This window comes from Sarcophilus harrisii, chromosome 1, assembly GCF_902635505.1.
Source record: "Sarcophilus harrisii chromosome 1, mSarHar1.11, whole genome shotgun sequence".
NCBI lineage: Eukaryota > Metazoa > Chordata > Mammalia > Dasyuromorphia > Dasyuridae > Sarcophilus > Sarcophilus harrisii.
Genome location: NC_045426.1, coordinates 550,460 through 568,793, shown reverse-complemented (window position 1 = coordinate 568,793; position 18,334 = coordinate 550,460). Strand labels below are relative to the sequence as shown.

General features: G+C 55.4%; 3 protein-coding genes across 6 annotated transcripts in view; all 3 read left to right on the top strand.

The window, feature by feature from the left end:
• Positions 1-978: 978 nt before the first annotated feature.
• On the top strand, positions 979-5,736 carry GNGT1 (G protein subunit gamma transducin 1). Its single transcript, XM_003763075.3, has 2 exons — positions 979-2,368; positions 4,366-5,736. The coding sequence occupies exons 1-2, from the start codon at positions 2,273-2,275 to the stop codon at positions 4,492-4,494; spliced, it is 225 nt and encodes a 74-aa protein (XP_003763123.1). The 5' UTR covers positions 979-2,272; the 3' UTR covers positions 4,495-5,736.
• Positions 5,737-5,902: 166 nt separating this feature from the next.
• Positions 5,903-11,980, top strand: LOC100920799 (guanine nucleotide-binding protein G(I)/G(S)/G(O) subunit gamma-11). Of its 4 annotated transcripts, none has more exons than XM_031951277.1 (3): positions 5,903-5,986; positions 8,261-8,369; positions 11,625-11,961. In XM_031951277.1, exons 2-3 carry the CDS (start codon positions 8,274-8,276, stop codon positions 11,748-11,750), a joined length of 222 nt encoding a protein of 73 aa, XP_031807137.1. In that variant the 5' UTR covers positions 5,903-5,986; positions 8,261-8,273; the 3' UTR covers positions 11,751-11,961. The 4 variants fall into 4 exon arrangements, with proteins under 4 accessions (XP_031807137.1, XP_012399608.1, XP_023354436.1 ...); XM_012544154.3 differs by lacking the exon at positions 5,903-5,986 and adding an exon at positions 7,434-7,595 and having other exon boundaries at positions 8,264-8,369; positions 11,625-11,959; XM_023498668.2 differs by lacking the exon at positions 5,903-5,986 and adding an exon at positions 7,515-7,595.
• A 128-nt stretch (positions 11,981-12,108) lies between these two features.
• The window catches only part of LOC116421488 (probable acyl-CoA dehydrogenase 6), a 31,228-nt gene continuing 25,002 nt past the window's right edge, over positions 12,109-18,334 (top strand). Inside the window, exon 1 of the mRNA XM_031951232.1 lies at positions 12,109-12,430. Coding sequence (XP_031807092.1) covers positions 12,227-12,430 — 204 coding nt within the window. The 5' untranslated portion in view covers positions 12,109-12,226. The remainder of the gene's footprint in view (positions 12,431-18,334) is intronic.

The window sequence follows — 18,334 nt, the reverse complement described above, 5'->3', positions numbered from 1 at the left end:
TGTGTCCTAGGAACTCTGCTTGGTCCCGGACCTAGGCCCTTTGCTTTGCTGAATTTTTCTCTGAGGAGTCTGTAAGCAGCTGGGTGGGGGTTGTCCCGGGGAATATTGGATCCTGGGGTCTGCAGGACTTGAGGGGAAACAAAGCCTGGGGGAGGCAACGTGTTTGTCCTACAGCTGAGCACCAGCAAGGAAGCCCCAGGATAGAAAGTCTAGGAAACAGTGAGACCCCAGTTCATTTGTGCCTAATTCTTTGTGGCTTCCCTGGGGCTTTCTTGGTGTGGAAAACGTTCTGGAGTTTTGTTTCCTTCTTGAGCTCATTTTACAAATGAAGAAATGGAGGTTCCATAGCCAGGATGGATCTGATTTGAACCATGCTCTTCTTCATTGGAGGCCGGGTGCTCTTTCTACTACTCACCTGGCGTTCTGGATCTGAGCACCTTCCTTAAATAGGGATCATGGGGTTTAAAGGAAGCCAGGGAAGCCCCTGTGGGGAACGGCCACTGGAAGTGTCTTGTCAGGAGATGGAGGATCTTGTGGGAGGACTAGCAGGGAGGATATGTTACCCCGGGAGTGGGCCAAGTGTGCTGTAAAATGAGACTGGGATGGGAGAGGGGGCTGGTTATGAAGGCTTCTGAATGTCAGACTGTGAATTTTATATTTGATTTTGAAGATGACGGGGACTCCTGGCGATTATAGTTTTACATGGTTGCACCTGTGCTCCAGGAAAATCACTTTGGTGACTGCATAGAAAATGGACAATGGGGAGAGAATGGGGGCAGGGAGACCCACGAGCAGCTCTAGCAATAGTCTAGGGAGGAGAAGATGAGGGCCAGGGTCAGAGAAGCGAAGGCAATGTATGGGAGAGATACTGCAGAGGTGGTACTGCTGGAGTGGGGGTCCAGGCAGGATGGGGGCCCTCTGGGAAAGGGGTCCCGGTGGGGTGGGAGACCCGGCGGGGTGGGGGTCCCGGCGGGGAGGGGGGCCCTGGTGGGGAAGGGGGCCCGGCAGGGTGGAATCATTCAGTTTTGGATATACCGAGTTTAAGATGGATGGAGCTTGTCCCGCTGTGGCTGTTCCCTTCATTGTCGGTCTGCAGCTCACAGGGCATCGAATGTGAGCTGTGTGAAAGGCAGTTCGAGCTTTGCGACTGGTGCTCAGCAGGAAACCAGGACTGGACAACACAAGCTCAGTCGTGGGCACGGGGATGAGAACTGTATGTCAGGCTGCTGGGTCAAGGTGAGATTAAGAAAAGGCCAGCAGGGAGATGCGGTGGGGGAGGGGCACCCCTCAGTTTTTATTCTTGGTGACCATCTTAGGGATGGAAGGAATATTTAGGGAGGAGATCTCCAGCTGACCTTTGGTTTTCTCTTGGTTCGCCCTCCCCCGCTGCCCCCACCCTAAGAAGCTAAAATAAGCCACTGTGCCCAATGACTGAGGGAAACTACCCCTTCCTCATCCAAGTAGAGAAGAGCTGGGTGGAAGGATGGCCTTCTTCGGGCCCCTCTGGGTCGGCCATCCAGGCTGCCCATTTCTCAGCTGGTGATCTGGAGGGCACTTTGCCCTTCCTCCTCCCCCTTTGGTAACCTCCTCTATCTTCCCTGGCCAAGGTCAGGGCTGGTAAAAACCATATAAAAGCCACGCCCCAAATCCTCCCTCTGTGGCGGGAGCCCCTTGTTGGAGGGGGGACCACAGGAAGGGGGCTGAATGAATAAGCGTGGCAGCCCCCACTCCCCCTCCACTTCCTGATGTGTCTTGGTGGCTCTGAGCACTTTCTGGAATTCCTTCCTCCCAGGATGTGGCCGGGTCCCTGGCCAGCCCCGGGGGCCCCTCCCGGGCTGGGTCTGTCCCAGGGATCCAGACCTTAGAAGGGCACTCGGCTCTTCCTGGGCCCACCTAATGCCAGCTTAATCCCATCAGTATTTCGGTGGATTAGTGCCCGGCTTCCCCAGTGACCTCAAAAACACAGGAAAGCGTGTGAGCCATCCCATGATGACTCGGAAAATGCACTGTCCATGAGCAGGAAAGCCCGGTGGCTGTGCCGAGGCCCCTTTATCTTCAGTGACCCGGCCTGGGCCCGGGTTAGCCCTTGGCTTAATCCCATTAGCGGAGCTTATGTCAGTGGCTTTAAAACCCAGGGATTGGGGTCCGGCAGGAGAGGGCTGGGAGCCAGGTTGCACAGGCTGGTCGGGGAAGGGTAGCCCGGGAGGCCGACCAAGCCCTTGGCAGGAGGGAGTGAGGCAGACTCCGGGGGGAGGGCCAGGCCCGCACCAACATGCCGGTGATCAATATCGAAGACCTGACGGAGAAGGACAAGCTGAAGATGGAGGTGGAGCAGCTGAAGAAAGAGCTGACGCTGGAGAGGCAGGTGGTGAGTGGCTCTCTGGGGAGGCGGGGGAGCTCCTGGGGAGCTGGGGCCTGCTGCGACATCGGGGGATGCTCAGGGGGGGCCCTGCTGCCTTCCCCCTAACTGGGTGCCGACCCAGGCCCGGCAGGCTGCGAAGCTGCCCTCCAAACCAGAGGAGAGCTGGGTGTCCCTGAAAGGAAGGCGGGTCGGAGGCCCCATCTTTATGTCCTGCACTAGGGGCATGTCCCTGCATTCTTTACCAGGCCGCGGGGTCGTGTTACTCCTGCAAAAGGGCAAAGGAAGCACTTAATAATGCTGGAGGGGGGGGCTACTGCCCCTCCGCCCCCTCCCTAGCCAGGTTTTGGCTCTAATCTGTAAAATGGGCCTGGCCCAAGGGAAGGAAGGGAAAGCAAGGGAAGGGGAGAGAGGATCCTGTTCCATCCTGTTTGTGGGATGGACAAAGTGTCCGCCACTAGGCTGTCCTTGGTGGGGACCTCTCAGAGATGTATTCAGAGGAGGAGGCTGATCTCCAAGGGGTCCTCCTGAAGAGGGGAGCTCTCCCCTTCTGCAGGTGTGGGGAGGTGGCCTGAGCTTCAGCTGGACATTGATGCAGGGAGGGCCAAACTCCGGGAAGAGGAGGCTGCCTTCTCTGGGTAATGGGGAGCCTCAGAAAGTCACAGGGGAGTGGGGCCAGATTGTGGAGAATGTGCGGGAGGACAGAGAGGCGCCCGAGTCTCCCATCCTCGGTCTGGGAGCCCAGAGCAGACATCTGTCCCCCTGTGCTTGGCGGGATCCCTCACCACCCACCGCCCTCGAGGTTTCACTGCTCCCCAACGATCCCGGGCATGTGTAGAGGGATCCAAGCCCCAACCCTGGCTCAAGAGCAGCCGGGACCTGAAGTGAGGGGAGAGGGGGAGGTCGGGTTTTACCCTGGCCTCGGGCGGGGGTGGCCTCGGCTCTTGGGGAGGCGCCTGGGCCCCTCCTCGGGCATCTAAGTGGGGCCCCTGGGAGCCGGTGCTGGACAGAGAAGTCCAGGCCAGGGACGCCCTTGTCTGGGCTGGGGAGGCCCGCATCCGGGGCCGGGCTGTTGGGAGAGCTTGGCCAAGGGGGGGCGGGGCAAGAGGAGCCCACAGAGGGGCTCACGGGGTCCTTGGGGTTGAAGTCCTGAGCGCCCCCAAAACCCCACAGCCCCCCCAGTCACACACAATCACATGCCTCCCACCCCTGTACACATGCACGTAACATGCAGATGCTCACACTCGCTCACTCACACCCGGGCCCACAACAAGGCCCCCAACGAGGGGCGAAGAGAGCGCTGCCCTCCCCCCTTATGTTCCAGGGATCGTCCCAGGTGCAAAGTGAGGGGCTCCCAGAACTTGGGGCTCCCTGGGACTGACGGTCCCGGCGATCTCTTCGTCCCCAGGGCTGCCCGAGGCCCCGGTGCAGGAGAGCGTCTTCCCTTGCCCCGGGAGGCCCAAGGCCTTCCCTTTCCCTGGGCACAGCCTCTGCCCACGGTCACCCAGGCTCTCCAGGCAGCCCGATGCCCATAGCTCAAGATGAGGCTCTTCTCGCGCAGCCGCCCTCCGGGGGAAAGGCCCTTCCTTTCTGTTGGTTCTCCAGTACCTGGTGCCCGCAGCTGCGGGGGGGCCTCCCTCTGCCGCCCCACTTCCCTTCCAGAAGCTTCTCGGCTCTCCGGCCATCCCTCCCTCCTGCCTTCTGCTTGTAGCCTCTCACGCCAAGGGACGCAGAAGCCCCGCCCCCCAACAGCCCCTCTGTGGGGCGGGCATTTTCCAGCCGCCCCAGCCACTCCCCAGCCCAGCTCTCCTTCCCCGTGGCCCTCTCAGGGCCCCCCCCCTGTGGCCCTCTCACAGACCCCCCCCACATCCTGGGCGGCTTTCCCTGACCAGCCGGGGAACTCCAAGAAAAGTGGGGGGAGGAAGGGAAGCCTGGGGATGTCCTCTGCCTGGGTCCAGGGCGTCCGCCCACGGGCAGCACTCCTCCCAGCTTTTCTCTCTCCCAAGGTCTCGAAATCCTGTGAAGAAGTGAGGGACTACATCGAGGAGAGGTCGGGGGAGGACCCTCTTGTGAAGGGGATCCCGGAGGACAAGAACCCCTTCAAGGAGATCAAGGGGGGCTGCGTCATCTCCTGAAGGCCCACGGCAGTGACCAAGAGCTGTCAAATGAGTTTAGAGCCCTTTGCTGTCCCAGGCCAGTGTCCGTGGGAATTGGGGCAGCCCCCCCCCAACCCGCTCTGGAGAAGAGGAAGGCCCCTGGCTGCCCGCAGGCTGCTGCTTTCTCCTCTCCCGCACCCCCTCACACTCCTAGGGTTCACTTGGAATAAAGATTGGAAAAGCGCTCACTGAAGTGTCTCTGGGGTTTCTGGGGCTCAATAAACACTTGGGGCTGTTCAGTGACGGTAGCTCTCTCGCTAAGACTCTCCTTCCAGCTCTGATGAGTCCCTCCCCACAGAGGGCTCCCGGCTCTCCCCAGTCTGGTCTTCTGGCACGAGGGTGGGATTCTCCCCAGGGAACTGGCAGGGCCCGGGGCCGGCCTCCAGTTTGTGGCCAGGTTTCAGTTTGATCACTTCTTATTCCACTTTCAGACAATCCCTCCCGGAAAACCGCTCGCTGGGCCTCTGCCAGGCTCTGCATTAGCCTAGGCTCTGCATTAGCCTCGGCTCTTCCGACTGGGCTCCCGAGCCCTGTGGGCCAGGCTATGCTCAAAAGAGGCTCCCCAGGCTCAAGCTGAGTCGGCCACAGGCTCTCCTTGGCCCCTGGAAGATGGATGGAGTTGGGGATCCTATCCCATACCCCTGTGAGCCCCCAGAACCCTGCCTCCATTTCCAGCCAGGAGAAGGCCACGGACCTGGCTGGGTCTCTGCACAACCTCTGGGTGCCGAGAACTAAGCAGGAGAAAATGCCGAAAACACCGATTTTTGGCAGGAAGGGAGGCACTCTAACTGCCCCTGCCAACAGCTGAGGAAACCAGAAGTTCAGGGACCCCTAAGACCTCTCACCCCAGCCTTCTACTCCCCCAGGTTGGGTCCTCTGCTCTTCCTCCCTTCAGCCTCCAAGTTGAGGCCAGGGAGCCCGGAAAAATGGGTTGCCTGATTCGTGTTTCTTAGTGCGGCCTTCAAGGCAAGAAGGGAGCAGCCATTGCCAAGGGCCAAGATGGTGGCTGCGAGAGCAATCTGTGGCAAGCTAGCTGCAGTCCCTTATCTAACCGAATCCTGAGGCTGGAAGGCCGAGGGAAGTCAAAGACAGAGCGCCACTTTAGCCCGACCCGTGCAAGGGTACCAGCAGACCATGGCCACGCCAGAGGGAGGGAGGAGAGTCCCTCTCTCCTTTGCCGAAGCTACGTGTAGAGGTGGGAGGAGTGTTTCACACTGGAAGGGGGCCTGGCTTTCATTGGAGGCCGTGCCCAGGCCAGGGGTTTGGACAGCAGGGGCTGGAAGCACTTGAAAGGCCAGAGCACTCCACGGTTGGGCGGAATCCAGGACCAGGGCGCTGAGACTTGGGACAGGATAGAGGCCAGAGGGAGGAGGCCTGGGAAAGGAAATGAAGTCCCTGCCATTGTCCCTGACCAGCCCCCACTGACCACCCTTTCCTGTTGTCCTTGGAGCTTATTCCTTTGGAAAGGCAGGTAATGGGGGGAAAGGTGATGGAGGAAGACTGGGAACCCAGGGAGGGCAGGAGACCTGAAGTGGGGGCCCTCCGTGTCCGTCTCTCTCTAGCTGTCTATAATTCAGTCTTTTACGTGCCCTCCATGTGGGCAAGGAGAGCTTGCCAGGCTGGGGAAGGAAGGAGGGGCTGCCCCTTGCGGGAAGCGACAATGCTGAGCCCGCAGCCCGTGGGTGGGAAGTGCAGCTTAGAGGAGCAGCTGCCCGGGATACCCTGGCTACAATCTGCCGTTAAGAGGGAGGGCCGGACAGGAAGGAGGACGGGAGGAAAATGCTGACTGGGTCCAGAACAAGCTGCCACTGCAGAAAAGGAAAGAAGAGCCGGCAGGGCGGGCGAGTCAGCCGCCACAGGGGCCTGGAGGAGCAGCTCCAGTCCCGGAGCCCTGCTGGAGATCCTGGGGGAAGGGCACGGGAGCAAGGGCAGGGAAGCCACCCGGTGTCTGAGGGAAAGGGAGCAAACGCCGCACCGCTCTGCCGGGGGCTTTAAAGCTGGAGGGGACCTGGGGTGTTGGAAGGCTGGGGAAGGGGCCTGGAACAGCAGAGAGGTAGGGCCGGGCTCCCAAAGGACAGCATTTACCTGGGGAGTTTACCTGGTGCTTTGGCCCCGTTGGGAGTGGAGCTGTGAGGGGCAGGAGGCTCGGCCCCCCCTCCTGATGGAGGCCCCGGCTCCCAAGCGGAGGCCTCCGGGTCAGGGGGAAGCCAGAGTGAGCGAGTTCGGGCTTATTTGGTCCAAGGGCTTTTTCTTCTTATCTCCCAAAAGGACCAGGGGCATTCAAGGTGAGATTTTAAAAAGAGGCGAGGAGAGAGAGAGAGCCCGAGGAGGATGGAGGAAGGCGGGAAGGCGGCCAGATAGAAGGTGGCCGGATGCAGCCGTCAGAGCCGCCGGCCGGCGAACTGGCCCAGGGAAAGGAGCCGGCCCAAAGGGAGCCGGCCCCGGAAGCTCCTCTCTCTGCTGTCTCCACCGAAATGTCCGCGTCATTTAAGCCAAGAACTTGAAGTTCAGAACCGAAAAAAGTTCTGGGTGTCCGGGAGCTCCCCCGCGGGCAGAGCCTTCCACAAAGTAGCATCTGCTCCAGGATGAGCGCGCGGAAGCTTGCAGGCAGGTGGGGGGGGGCGTGCTAAAGAGGGGGACCTGTCCGTAGGGAGCGGAGGGGTACAGGAAGGGGGGAGGGGAGGACTGGTCCTAGGCGGTGTGGGATGCTGGAGGGAGGCTCGGTCCGAGGGCGCATGGGATGCTGGATGGGGCGGGACAGGGGAGGGCTGTTCATGGACAGTGCTGCGGCAGGAGTGGGGGGGCGGAGTGGAGGCGGGGCGGGAGGGAAAGGGAACCTGCTAGGGGACCAGGGTTCCCAAAGGGACGCATCCTCTTCCTTGATTCACACACAAAGCCCGGATGTGACTGTAAAAAACAAGAAACCCAGCCCCGGCCCTGCGACCAGCTTCCCTTCAGAGCTCTCGGCCGGGTGTCCAAGCGCAGCGCGGCAGGCTGGGCACGGGCAGCAGGCTGGGCGCGGGCGGCGGGGTCCCGCGTTCGAGTTGTGACCGTGCTGCTTATTAGCTGAGTGAGCTCAGGCAAGTCCCTCCCCCTCTGCGAGCAGCCTCGGGAGGACTGGGCTGGGAGGGGGCAGGCTCTGGAACAGGGGAGAAGACCAGAGTTCCTCCGAGGCCCCGGATTTGTCTGGGGTTCTGGGCTCCGGCCCGGCTTTAAGTCTGGGGTTCTGGGCTCCGGCCCCATGGGTCGGCCGGGCTCTGCTGGCCCTCCTGGCAAGCCCGGGGCGGCCCCTTCACTCCTCGGCGTCCTGTCCCGCGCCCGGGCATCTAGCCTGGAAGGCCTGGCGCCCCTCTGAGACAGGGTTCGGAGGGAGAGACTCGGGGCTTGGGTCACCCAGAGGTCCCGTGGATGGAGCCGGAAGGGGGCCCCACAACCCTCGGGGCTGGCTAGGGGGCTGGGGCTCTGAGGAGCTGAGAAGTTGGGGAGCTGGCGATTAGACAATATGCGGGAGGGCGCAGTGGGCGGGTGAGCATGACCGGGGATCACTTGCCCTGAGCATCCCAGTGGGGGTGGGGTGGGGAGGTAGACGAGGTTCTAGGGGCTTCCCCCCAGAGGGGAAGGGCTGTGCAGGGAACTGAGCATCGGACCTCGGTCCCTCTGGAGGCGGGATGGGCCTGCGCACCCTGCTCCCGAGGCAGCTCTGGGCCGGGCTGGAGCTCAGGGGACCCCCCCTTTTCACCTTCAGCAGCAGAGAGAAGATGCCCGCCGTTCACGTGGAAGACCTGTCGGAGAAGGACAAGCTGAAGATGGAGGTGGCCCAGCTCCGGAAGGAGGCAAAGCTGCAGAGGCAGCAGGTGGGCCTCCCCAGCCCGCTAACATGGGCGGCCTTCCCCCCGGGGAGCCTCTCTGGCCCCCCAGGGCTCCGGGCTGAGGTGGGAAGGAGGAGCCTGTCAGGCTTCCCCCAGACACGGGGCAATTGGGGAGCAAGGGGGTGCGTCCCAAGGTCATGAAGCTTCTGTTCCTGGGGGCCTCTGGGAGAATGCTTGAGGTCACCCCACCTTGATGGGATCTGTGGGGACAAGTCCTTCCAGCCCTGCCCCAGGGGAGACCTCCCAGGGGACGCAGGTTTCTAACACCACCCAGACAGCCTCATTTGCATCCTAAAGACTCCCAACTCTGAGGCAGCTCCAGAGTCCTCAGCCCCGCACACCTGCCTCTGACAGGTTCCCCCTTACTCCCACAATGCCCCAGGAGAGAGTTCAGTGTCCAGCTAGATCTCTCCAAACACCCTCCCTGCAAGAGCCCTTTCCAGGAAACTTGAGAGAACCCTTCTTCCCTTCCACTCTCAATGACAAGCCTTTCTTTGCATGAGACCAATGCCCTAGTTGGAGCGGATTGGAACCCAGGGAGGGAGCAGGCTGGGGGCACTGGAGGGGACTGGGCTGACTCCAAGGCCTGTGCACACACAGGTCCAGGCCGGCCTGGGCAGGTTAGCCGGGGTACCCCTTCTCCTCCTGTGCTGAGATATCCATGAGATCTGCCCTCCCTTCTCCTCGCTGGGACAAGTTTCTGGAAGGCAGATTCTTGTCATTTTGTCTCTGGTGTCTCAGGGCCTGGCCTAATACTGGGCACGAGTTAGGAGCCCCGTCCTTTCTCGCTGCACTAAATTACATACAGTGCAATGAGGAAGAGCAAGGGCTTGGTCTCCTCTGGGTCAGATCCAGCTTTGGGCTGTGTTGAGAGAACAGTCCTGTTTATAGAGGGTTAAAGGATGAAACTTGTGGGGTGCATTTTTTCCAAAGAACTACCCTTGGGACAGCCACAAAGCTGGTTACTTTTGGTAATGGACACAAAGTCAATAATACTTTTGGTAATGTGGCCATTTTGATTTTTCTCTCCATGGAATTGAGGGAGATGTTACACAGCTATCAGGCATCTCTCCCACCTCTTCTGTCTGTATGTCTCTCTGTCTGTCTCTCTATCTGTCTGTCTGTCTCTCTCTGTCTGTCTCTCTGTCTGTCTCTGTCTCTGTCTCTCTCTATCTCTTTCTGTCTCTGTCTGTCTTCTGTCTCTCTCCATCTCTCTCTGTCCATCTCTGTCTCTTCCTCCCTATTTCTCTCTGTCTCCCCACCCCTCTCTGTCTTGGTGTCTTCAGGCCCAGGTAGCATAGCTTGCTCCTGCTATCTTGACTTGCCCACGTTAATCTTGTGCCGGCCCAGCCCTGATGTTGCCCCTTGGTGAAACTTTGCCAGACACTTGCCACTTGCTGTGATGCTTCCTCCTGAATCTGGCCGTTTGCCTTATGGCTCACCCTCCCCAGCCCCGCTGTTTTCCATCTCGTTCTTCCTGTTGGACTGCAGGTTTGAGGGCATGGACCGTTTGTCTCGGTGCCTGCAGGTATTGAGCAGCAAATGTTTGTTGAGAGGAGTGTTGGCAGTGGGTGGCAACCCCCCATCCCTTTTCCTCCTGAATGACTAATGGACTTGGAAACCAGAGGCCCTCGAGGAGGGCCAGGAAGTGGTGTGGGGAGGGGACCCAGGACCACACAAGATAAGGCAAAGCTCACCGATGATTGCAGTGAGAGGAGGATGGGGAGGATGGGCACTGACAGTGCAAGCACCTCGGCTTGGAGGTGACTGGAAAGAATAGGTGAGAAAGTGAATGCCATGTAGGGAGAGGTGGAAGGAGACCTAATTACCCTGCCCTGGACAGACTCCCTTGGCCATATTGTGCTCAGTGAGAGCCTGCCTCCACGCCAGGAAGGAAAGAAACGAGCATTTATTGGGCACCAAATATGTGCTAAGAGCTTTCCACATTTTCTCTCATTGGGAGTCAGGTCTCGCCTCAGATATATCTGGACGGATGATCCTGGGCACACAACTGTCCTAGGCAATTTTCTAAGACAGTAGGGTGCGAGGGAGGTGGCATTGGCAGAGATCCCCGGTCCCAGTGGGATGGCACCCTCCTCGGTCCCGGTGGGATGGCGCCTCCAGTGCCCAACCCTCTCTGGTTACATTTTAGGAAGAACATTAAGAAGCTGGCGTGTATCCAGGAGCAGGCGACCAGCAAAGAGCTGCAAGTTTGTGCCCCAGGAAGGCTAGTGGAAGAAATTGGGGTTATTTAGGCTAGAAAATGGAAGCTTAAGGGGTGAAGGGCTGGTATACGAAGGGATTCCCACTGGCCTCCTGGACATAGACTGGAGCAGTGGATAGGAAGAAAAACTGAAAGCTGTGAAGATGGAGGCAGAGTGAGGGTGAGGGAATGAGAGCCGGCCGACCCCCACCCGCGAGGTGGACTAACAAAGGCTGCGTGGGTGAGCCTCTGACGGGTTTCTTTGGGACCGCTTGGGGCTGCTTCCTTCTGACAGGCAGCGGTGTCTAGTGGCCCCAGTTAAAGTTCCTCCTCAGACTTCACTGTCGGCTGAACTTTGCACCCATACAGCAGAGTGTTTCCCAATTGGGGTCAGACATTTTGCAGGGCTCCGTGATGCGACAAACGGTTCCCTCTAGGTGGCCCGGTGGATAGAGCGCCTGGTGGAGGCGGGATGGCTCATCTTCCAGTAGCCATGTGATCCTGAGCAAGTCCCTAATCCTGTTGGTCTCAGTTTCCTCACCTGTCAAATAGAGAAGTGGCAAAGCCTCCAGCATCTTTGCCAAGAAAGTCTCAAATGGGGGAGCTGGACATGACCAAAGGACAGAATAAGGAAGCAGCCCCACCCACCAAGGGCAGGCTTCAAACGGGAATTGTGGAAGAGACTGAATTCCCGAGGGAATTAAGGGGCCAACCTCAGGGCTGGAAGCAGGCGCTCCCTCTTACACGAGCTGGAAGGTTTTAACAGCTGCCTCAGGACCAAGTTCTGGGGTCACCTAGTGTCCCGGAGCCCGGAGGAGCCCAGAAGCATTTATTAGACACCTGCTGTGTGCGGAGCACTGAGCTGTTGAGTCCTGAGGCTAAGAGAAAAGACCAAGTCTCTGGCCCAGGGGAGCCCACAGTCCCACAGGCAGCCAGCCGGCTAGCAGGAGCTGGAAGGAGGCCTCTGCCCCGTTCCCCCCCCCCTCCCCCGTGGTGCCGTAGGCTGTCCCACCTGACGTCCTGGTCTCTGCTTTCAGGTTTCCAAGTGCTCTGAGGAAATCAAAAAGTACATCGAGGCGCGCTGTGGCGAAGACCCCCTGGTGAAGGGCATCCCGGAGGACAAGAACCCCTACAAGGAGAAGGCGGGCTGCACCGTCTCTTGAGCCCCGGGCGGAGGTCCAGGCCAGAGGTCGGGAGGCGCTGCCGACGCCTGGGACCCCCGCCCCACAACTCCGCGGCTTTGCAGGGGAACGCCAAGCGCTGTGCCCTGATCCCAGCGCTCCAGAGGCCCCCCAGCCCCAGGGGCTGCCTGAGAGGCGCGAGCTCGCGCCCCGCCGGCGCCTCCCCCCCCCCCTTTTCCCTCAATAAAACTCTCCCCTCCCCTTTCACTCCTCCCTCTCTGCTGAAATCGCGCCTGAGCGGGCTGGGCTGGGGGCGAGGCGCGGGGCGGCCCTGGGCCCGAGAGGTGGCCACCTGAGGCCGGGGGAGGAGCGCCTGGCCTTGAGAGGAGCCAGCCGAAGCGAGGCGGGGGTAGGGCCGCCAGAAGACGCTGCTGGGAGCCGAGCCCCCGTCCCTGCTGGCCCGCGCCCAGCCCACTGGGCTCTCTGGCCGCTCGGCCCCGGACTCAGCCTCGTTTGGGATGGCTCGCTGCTGCGCCGCGCTGGCCGGGCGCTGGCTGGGGGAGCCGGCCGTGGCCCAGGCGCTGCGGCTCCCTCGGGGCACCCGCCGCTGCTCCTCTAGTCCCTCCTCCGCAGAGGCCGCCCTGGAAGGCGGCAGCCCCGGCAGCGCCGACCCTCTGAGCTACACTGAGCAGCATCGGGCCCTGCGCGAGGCTCTGCACAAGGTAGAGGCAGCCATCCCAGCAAGGAGGGGCTCTCCACTCCCCCTCCCCTCTCCTGCCCCCCCTCCCCTTTCCTCCCCCCCTCCTCTCTCCTGCCCCCCTCCTCTTTCCTCCCCTCCTCCTCTTTCCTCCCCCCCTCCTCTCTCCTCCCCCCCTCCTCTCTCCAGCCTCCCTTCTCTCTCCAGTCCCCCCTTCTCTCTCCTTTTTCTTCTTCCCTTGCTCTTCCTTCCCCCTTAGCTGAGACTCTCTGGGATCTCTCTCCTCAGCTGTGAAGGCCAGCGGCTGGCTGCCCTGGCCCCTCCGACCCTCTGGGAAATTGCCCCAAGAAGGCAGGCCCTCCCCCCCCCACCCAGGGCTGAAGGACCCCTAACCGCATTCTACCTTCCTGGGCAGGAGGAGGGCTTAGCCTCCCGTTCCCAGGTTGGCTTTGTGCTGTTCATCCCCATCCAGGAACCATGGCGTTTTCTGGGGCAGCCTCGAGGGGGCGTGGGGTGGGTGCTCAGTTAGGCGTCATCTGCCCTGGGCGCCTTGCCTGGCGGGGACTGCGGGTGCTGGGTCCATGCCCTCGCGGGGATTTAGCGCCCCCCCCCCCCAGAGACATCTGAGGCAAGTGCTCGCTCCGTCTCTTCGTCCCTCCCTTTGCCTCTTTCATTCTGTCTCTCTGCCTCCTTAGCTGCTTGCCGATCTTTCCCTTGCCTTTCCACTTCCCAATCCCCCCCACCCCAGGTTGTCTGTAACATGGGAATAACGGGATTCTGGCCAGCCGCCTCAAAGGTTGTGGGGAGCATTGAGAAGATGCCCCACCGACCGTCACCCTTCGGAGTGCTTTATGGTCTCAAGCCTTGAAGAAAGAGCAAAAACTAAGGTTCTGTGTGTCAGGGCTGCTAAGGGCTGAGGAGACCAAATCAGAGTGGAGAGGGACAAATTGCCGGGCGGTTCCAGCAGCTGGGAGCAGAACAGGAGGCCAGCTTCACAAAAGGAAGGTGTTGATGGTTTTGTTCTTTGAAATAAAATAGTTCTCTCTGAGAGAGAGTTTCTCGGAGAGGTTTTCTGGAGGCAGCCCTAGTTTCAGTTGAAATAAATAATTACTCCAAAATTGCAGCCAGCTGGTGAAAATGCAAACGTTTATTTTCTCCTTCCAAAACAGCGGGGTTAGTTGAGGCCTATCTCTCTGCTTGGTTCCAAGAGCTCTTGCAGCTTAGTCCTTGGCTTCTGCCTCTGCTTTCTTCAGCCTCCAGCCAGCACCAAGGTGGAAGATGCAATGGATCTCTCTTGCCTTGAAGACAGGGCTTGTGGGCTTCCTCCCAGAGTGCTCCTCTCCCACCCCAGTCAATGTTCCCAAGTAACTCTCTGGAGTGGCTCACTGGAGTTGTATTTATGCTGAGTGTAAAAGGCTGACTCGGCCTTCTGGAGGCAGGGATTAAGGGAGGTGTGAATTCCGATATCTCTTTGTGTGGACTTCTTCCCTCCCTCAGAAGAGATGGACGTTCCCCCAACTTCATGTGTTTCAGCTCTCCAGAAGAACTGGAGAGGGAAAGAGGGACTCCCTTCCCAAGGGAAAAGCCCACAAAAGGGCTTTGGGATGAGTTAGCAGTCATTGACCTGGAAAGAGAGATTCCTGTGTCCTAGGGCTGATGAGATACTGTGTAGAACACGGAGGACATAGGTCTGCTTTAGGCCCTCTGTGCTACTGTCGTATGGGACAATTCTACACATAGACTATCTTGGGGAGTCGTTGCTGAGTGTACCCCTTGAAGCCTGCTAGTGTGGGAGCTTATTTTTTAAAATTGAACTAACCTCTCTCTTCACCGACTTTAGAACCTCTGAAAATCAGTCAGTCCACACGTATGTTCATAAAATAAAAAAAGTGTTGACAATCGACATTTTTTATGCAGCACCTTAAAGTTCAGAGTCTGCTTCATATCTGCTAACTTTATTTAATGGAGAACTCGCACAGAGAAAGTGCTCACAAGGTTGTCAGAAAAAGCGATACAAAGACACTCTCAAGATATCTCATAAGAACTTTAGCACTGATTGTATGATGTGGGAAATCCTGGTACAGGACCGCTCAGCATGGCGTGCCGCTCCATGAGTGAAGCAGAATTGAATTAGCCCGAAGGCAATACACAAAATTAGAGAGGCTATCTCACATGGTCATGGGAACTACTTGTGTCCAGGAAGAGCATTCTGAGCTCATATTGGTCTAATCAGCCACAGTTGAACACACTGTAACTCAATTGTAACCTAGGGTTGTCGTTTTGGTCCTTTTTGAAAATGGACTAAAGTAGCAACAATTTATACTTCCATCTGTCTGAGATTCTCTCCCCTTTCAGTCCCTGCTCACCACAACCACTCCCTCCTTCAATCTGCCCTCTTCTACCAGTCCCCCACTTTTTTGTTCCCTTTCCCCTCTTATTTCCCTAGAGGGTAAGATACATACATATATTCATTCATCTCTGCTCTTGGGGTACAAGGAGCACTGTTCCAAGTTTCTTGTATTGAATTGTATTGTATTCTGTCCTGGGACATCCAGGTCTGGGGGTTTGCTTGCTGCATTGGGACTGGAGGCTTCATAGATGGTCGGTTGAACCACTGGCCTGCTGAGCCTCAGGTGCTGATCTTTGCTGGGACAATGCCTGTGCTGGGCTTTGCTCCCCTTTTACCTAAGTAAGACAGATCTTTCCTGCAGTCCTTCCAAATTATCTTGGGCTGGAAAATTGTTTCACTTCTTTTGTGGGTTCTGTCACTCCAGTTTTATGTTGAGGCTTGATTTAAAGTTGTTTCAAGGGAAATTGAGAAGACTTCAGGCAACTTTCTGCCTTTTCTCCACCATCTTGGTTCTGCCTCCTATTTTATTTTTTTTTAAATAATATTTTATGTTTTCCTATTTATACATAAAGATAATTTTAACTCATATTTTAGGATTAGATTATTTGTTTCCAATGAAATTTTAGTCAAAAATCCTTTATTTAAAATAATTTCATTGTATTATGGTCTAATAATAATTTGAGATGTTTTATGGCCAATTTTTGCAAAAATGCTATACATAGTTAAGAAATAGGTGTTCTCTTCCATTTTTATTCATTCTTCTCCAAATTGTTTTTGTTGCTTTCAATAATTCAGTCCTGGCTATTTTTTTTGATCCTGTGAAGCATAGTAGGCCAATGGTGTCCATGGAGTTTTTTGGATACTAGCTACTGGAGTAGTTTGTCATTTTCTTCTCCAATTAGAAATTAATTGGTATAATTGTATTTTGAAACCTCCCCTCCCCTGCTTACTTGAAGAATAATTTATCATGGTTATTTTAACATTGAAACTCATATTTGAAAATGTACTAATTTTTAAAATTTAGTATATGCTGACTTGTTTCTTAATAGTGATTATACTTACAACAAAAAAAATTTCAGAATGCTGAAGTTACATTTGGTTAATCAGTTACAAAAAATCATAAAATGAAATACTCTTCTACAATTTATTTTCTAGAAGTCTAATATTTATATATTTCCCCCTAAAATTCTACTTGTCTCCTTGGTTTCTCCTTCATTTCTTTTTTATTTTATGTTTAGGTTTATTTAGATCTGAGAAGGATCAATTGATGTCCCCTACTAGAATAGTTTATTGCCCAGTTCATCCTGTAACTCATCTAATTTTTTCTTTAATGGATGCTGTGTTATTTAGTGTATATATATTTAGTACTGATATTCATTCATTGTCTGTGGCACCTTTTAGCAAAGTAAGTTTTGTCTGAAGTCATTGCCACCTCTGTCTTTTTTTTTTACTTTAGTTAAAACACAATAGATGTTGCTCAAACCCCTTATTTTAACTCTATATGAATCTTTTTGTTCCAAATGTGTTTCTTATAAACATTAAACTGCTGGATTCTTGTTTCTATTCCATTCTGCTGTCTCCTGTATTATGTGTGAATTCATTCAATTCCAACTTAGAGCTGTGATTGATAATTGCATGTTTCCCTCCTTCTTATTTTCCTATATTTATCCTTTCTTTGTTTTCACCATCTCCTTCTCAAAAGTCTTTTGCTTCTGACTAATCCTTTAGCTGGTCTTCCATCTTATCCCACCCGTCACCTTTTCTCTCCTACTTCCCTGTTGAGTGAGGTAAATTTCTGCACCCAATTGTGCATGGTTTTTTTCCCTTTCCCTGATCCAATTCAGATGAAAGTAAAGCCAAAGTGTTGCCTGCTTCCCACTTCTGCTCTCTCCATTGTACAGACTCTCTTGCTCACACCATTTCCCACCATTCATCCTTCCCCTTTTCTTACCCATTCTTCTCCACTTTTCTATTCTCTTGAGATCATTCTAAAACAATGGGATCACACTTAGACCCTCTATCTAATTAGGCTGCTTTTAGTAGCCCTTGTGATAATAAGATTTTGAGGAATGTGGCAACTGAAAGATAAAATGACTGAAGAACAAAGGTTCCAGCTTCTGAGGGTATTAAGCAATTCATGGCAACTGCACAAAAAACCAGAGCCAGGACTCCTCGGGTTGTCACTGAACCATACAGACAGGCAGAGGCAGATTTTTAATTCATTAAGAGCAAACAATTAACAAGATGAACAGAATACATGACTAAATCTAATTGGAGGAAAAATTATGGGCTTGCCAAATTGGGAGAGTGAACATGTCCAGAACATTCAGGTGTACTGCTTTCCATCTCCCAAGGGTCTGTATTCAATCAAAGGAACATGGAAACAGTAACTGGTTGTTCCCACAGAGTCAGTGTTCAGATAAGACATAGGGGTTGCTGGAGATGGATAATTGTGAGAAAGCTGCTTGCATCGGTCTTAGGATGTGACCCAGTTTCTGGTCAGCACACTCTACATCCCTAGTTAAGGGTCTCTAAGCAACTGGTAGCAATGGTCTAGCTTCCCAGCCATTCAGGATGAAGTGCAAATGATGTAAAAAAGTTTTCTCACAATTCCCTTAATTGAATAGTTTTCTCATAAAACAGACGTTGGACCCATGATTGAATAGAAAGGGAACTCCACTAAATCCAGAATTGAGTCACAAGACAGAGTCAGTGTGGTTCACTTAATGCCCACAATTCCTGGGGGCAGGGACTGGGAGGTAGGTTCATTCTTGATGCTTAGCATGACCTATTATAAAAGCTTGTTGAATGAATTCAGACTTCTTAGTTGGCTTGTGGGCATAATGGGGCTCTCCAAGTCCTGTCTGTTTAAAGGGACTTGGGTCATGTTTAAGGAGAGAAAATAAAATGTGGTGGACTCGGTGAGTGTTGAATCAGGGCATCAGAGAGCATGGGAATCACATGCCCACTCTGCGTCCAACACTGCTATGCAGACTGACCAGAGCCCAGCGCGCAGGAGCCACATTCAGGAGGGGACAGAGTTATCGTTCTGCTTTCCTCAGTGGGGCAGGGAAAGGTTATAATAGGTGGTGTTTAGTCATCTTTTCATATGGTGCCCTTTCCCCCCAAACACACATACACACACACACACACACACACACACACAGAGAGAGAGAGAGAGAGAGACAGAGACGGACAGACAGAGACAGAGACGGACAGACAGATACAGAGATGTACAGACAGAGACAGGCAGAGGGAGAGACGGAGAGAGAGGGAGACAGAGACAGAGACACAGAGAAAGAGAGGCAGACACAGAGAGAGGGAGAGAGGCAGACACAGAGAGGGAGAGATGAAGGAAGGGAAGAAGGGAGAGAAAGACATATACCTGCCAGAAGTGCAAAGGGACAGGAGACAGGGCAACTGAATGATTTTATGCAAACATATTGAGACATTGGGTGTTTAATCCAATATACATGCACACGTGTCCACAGTTTGGCCTGTGCCATGGATAATTATCATGGGGAGAAGGGGGAGCTCTTAGTAAGCTCTTTCCACCAGTTCAGGTTTCAGAGTGACTCG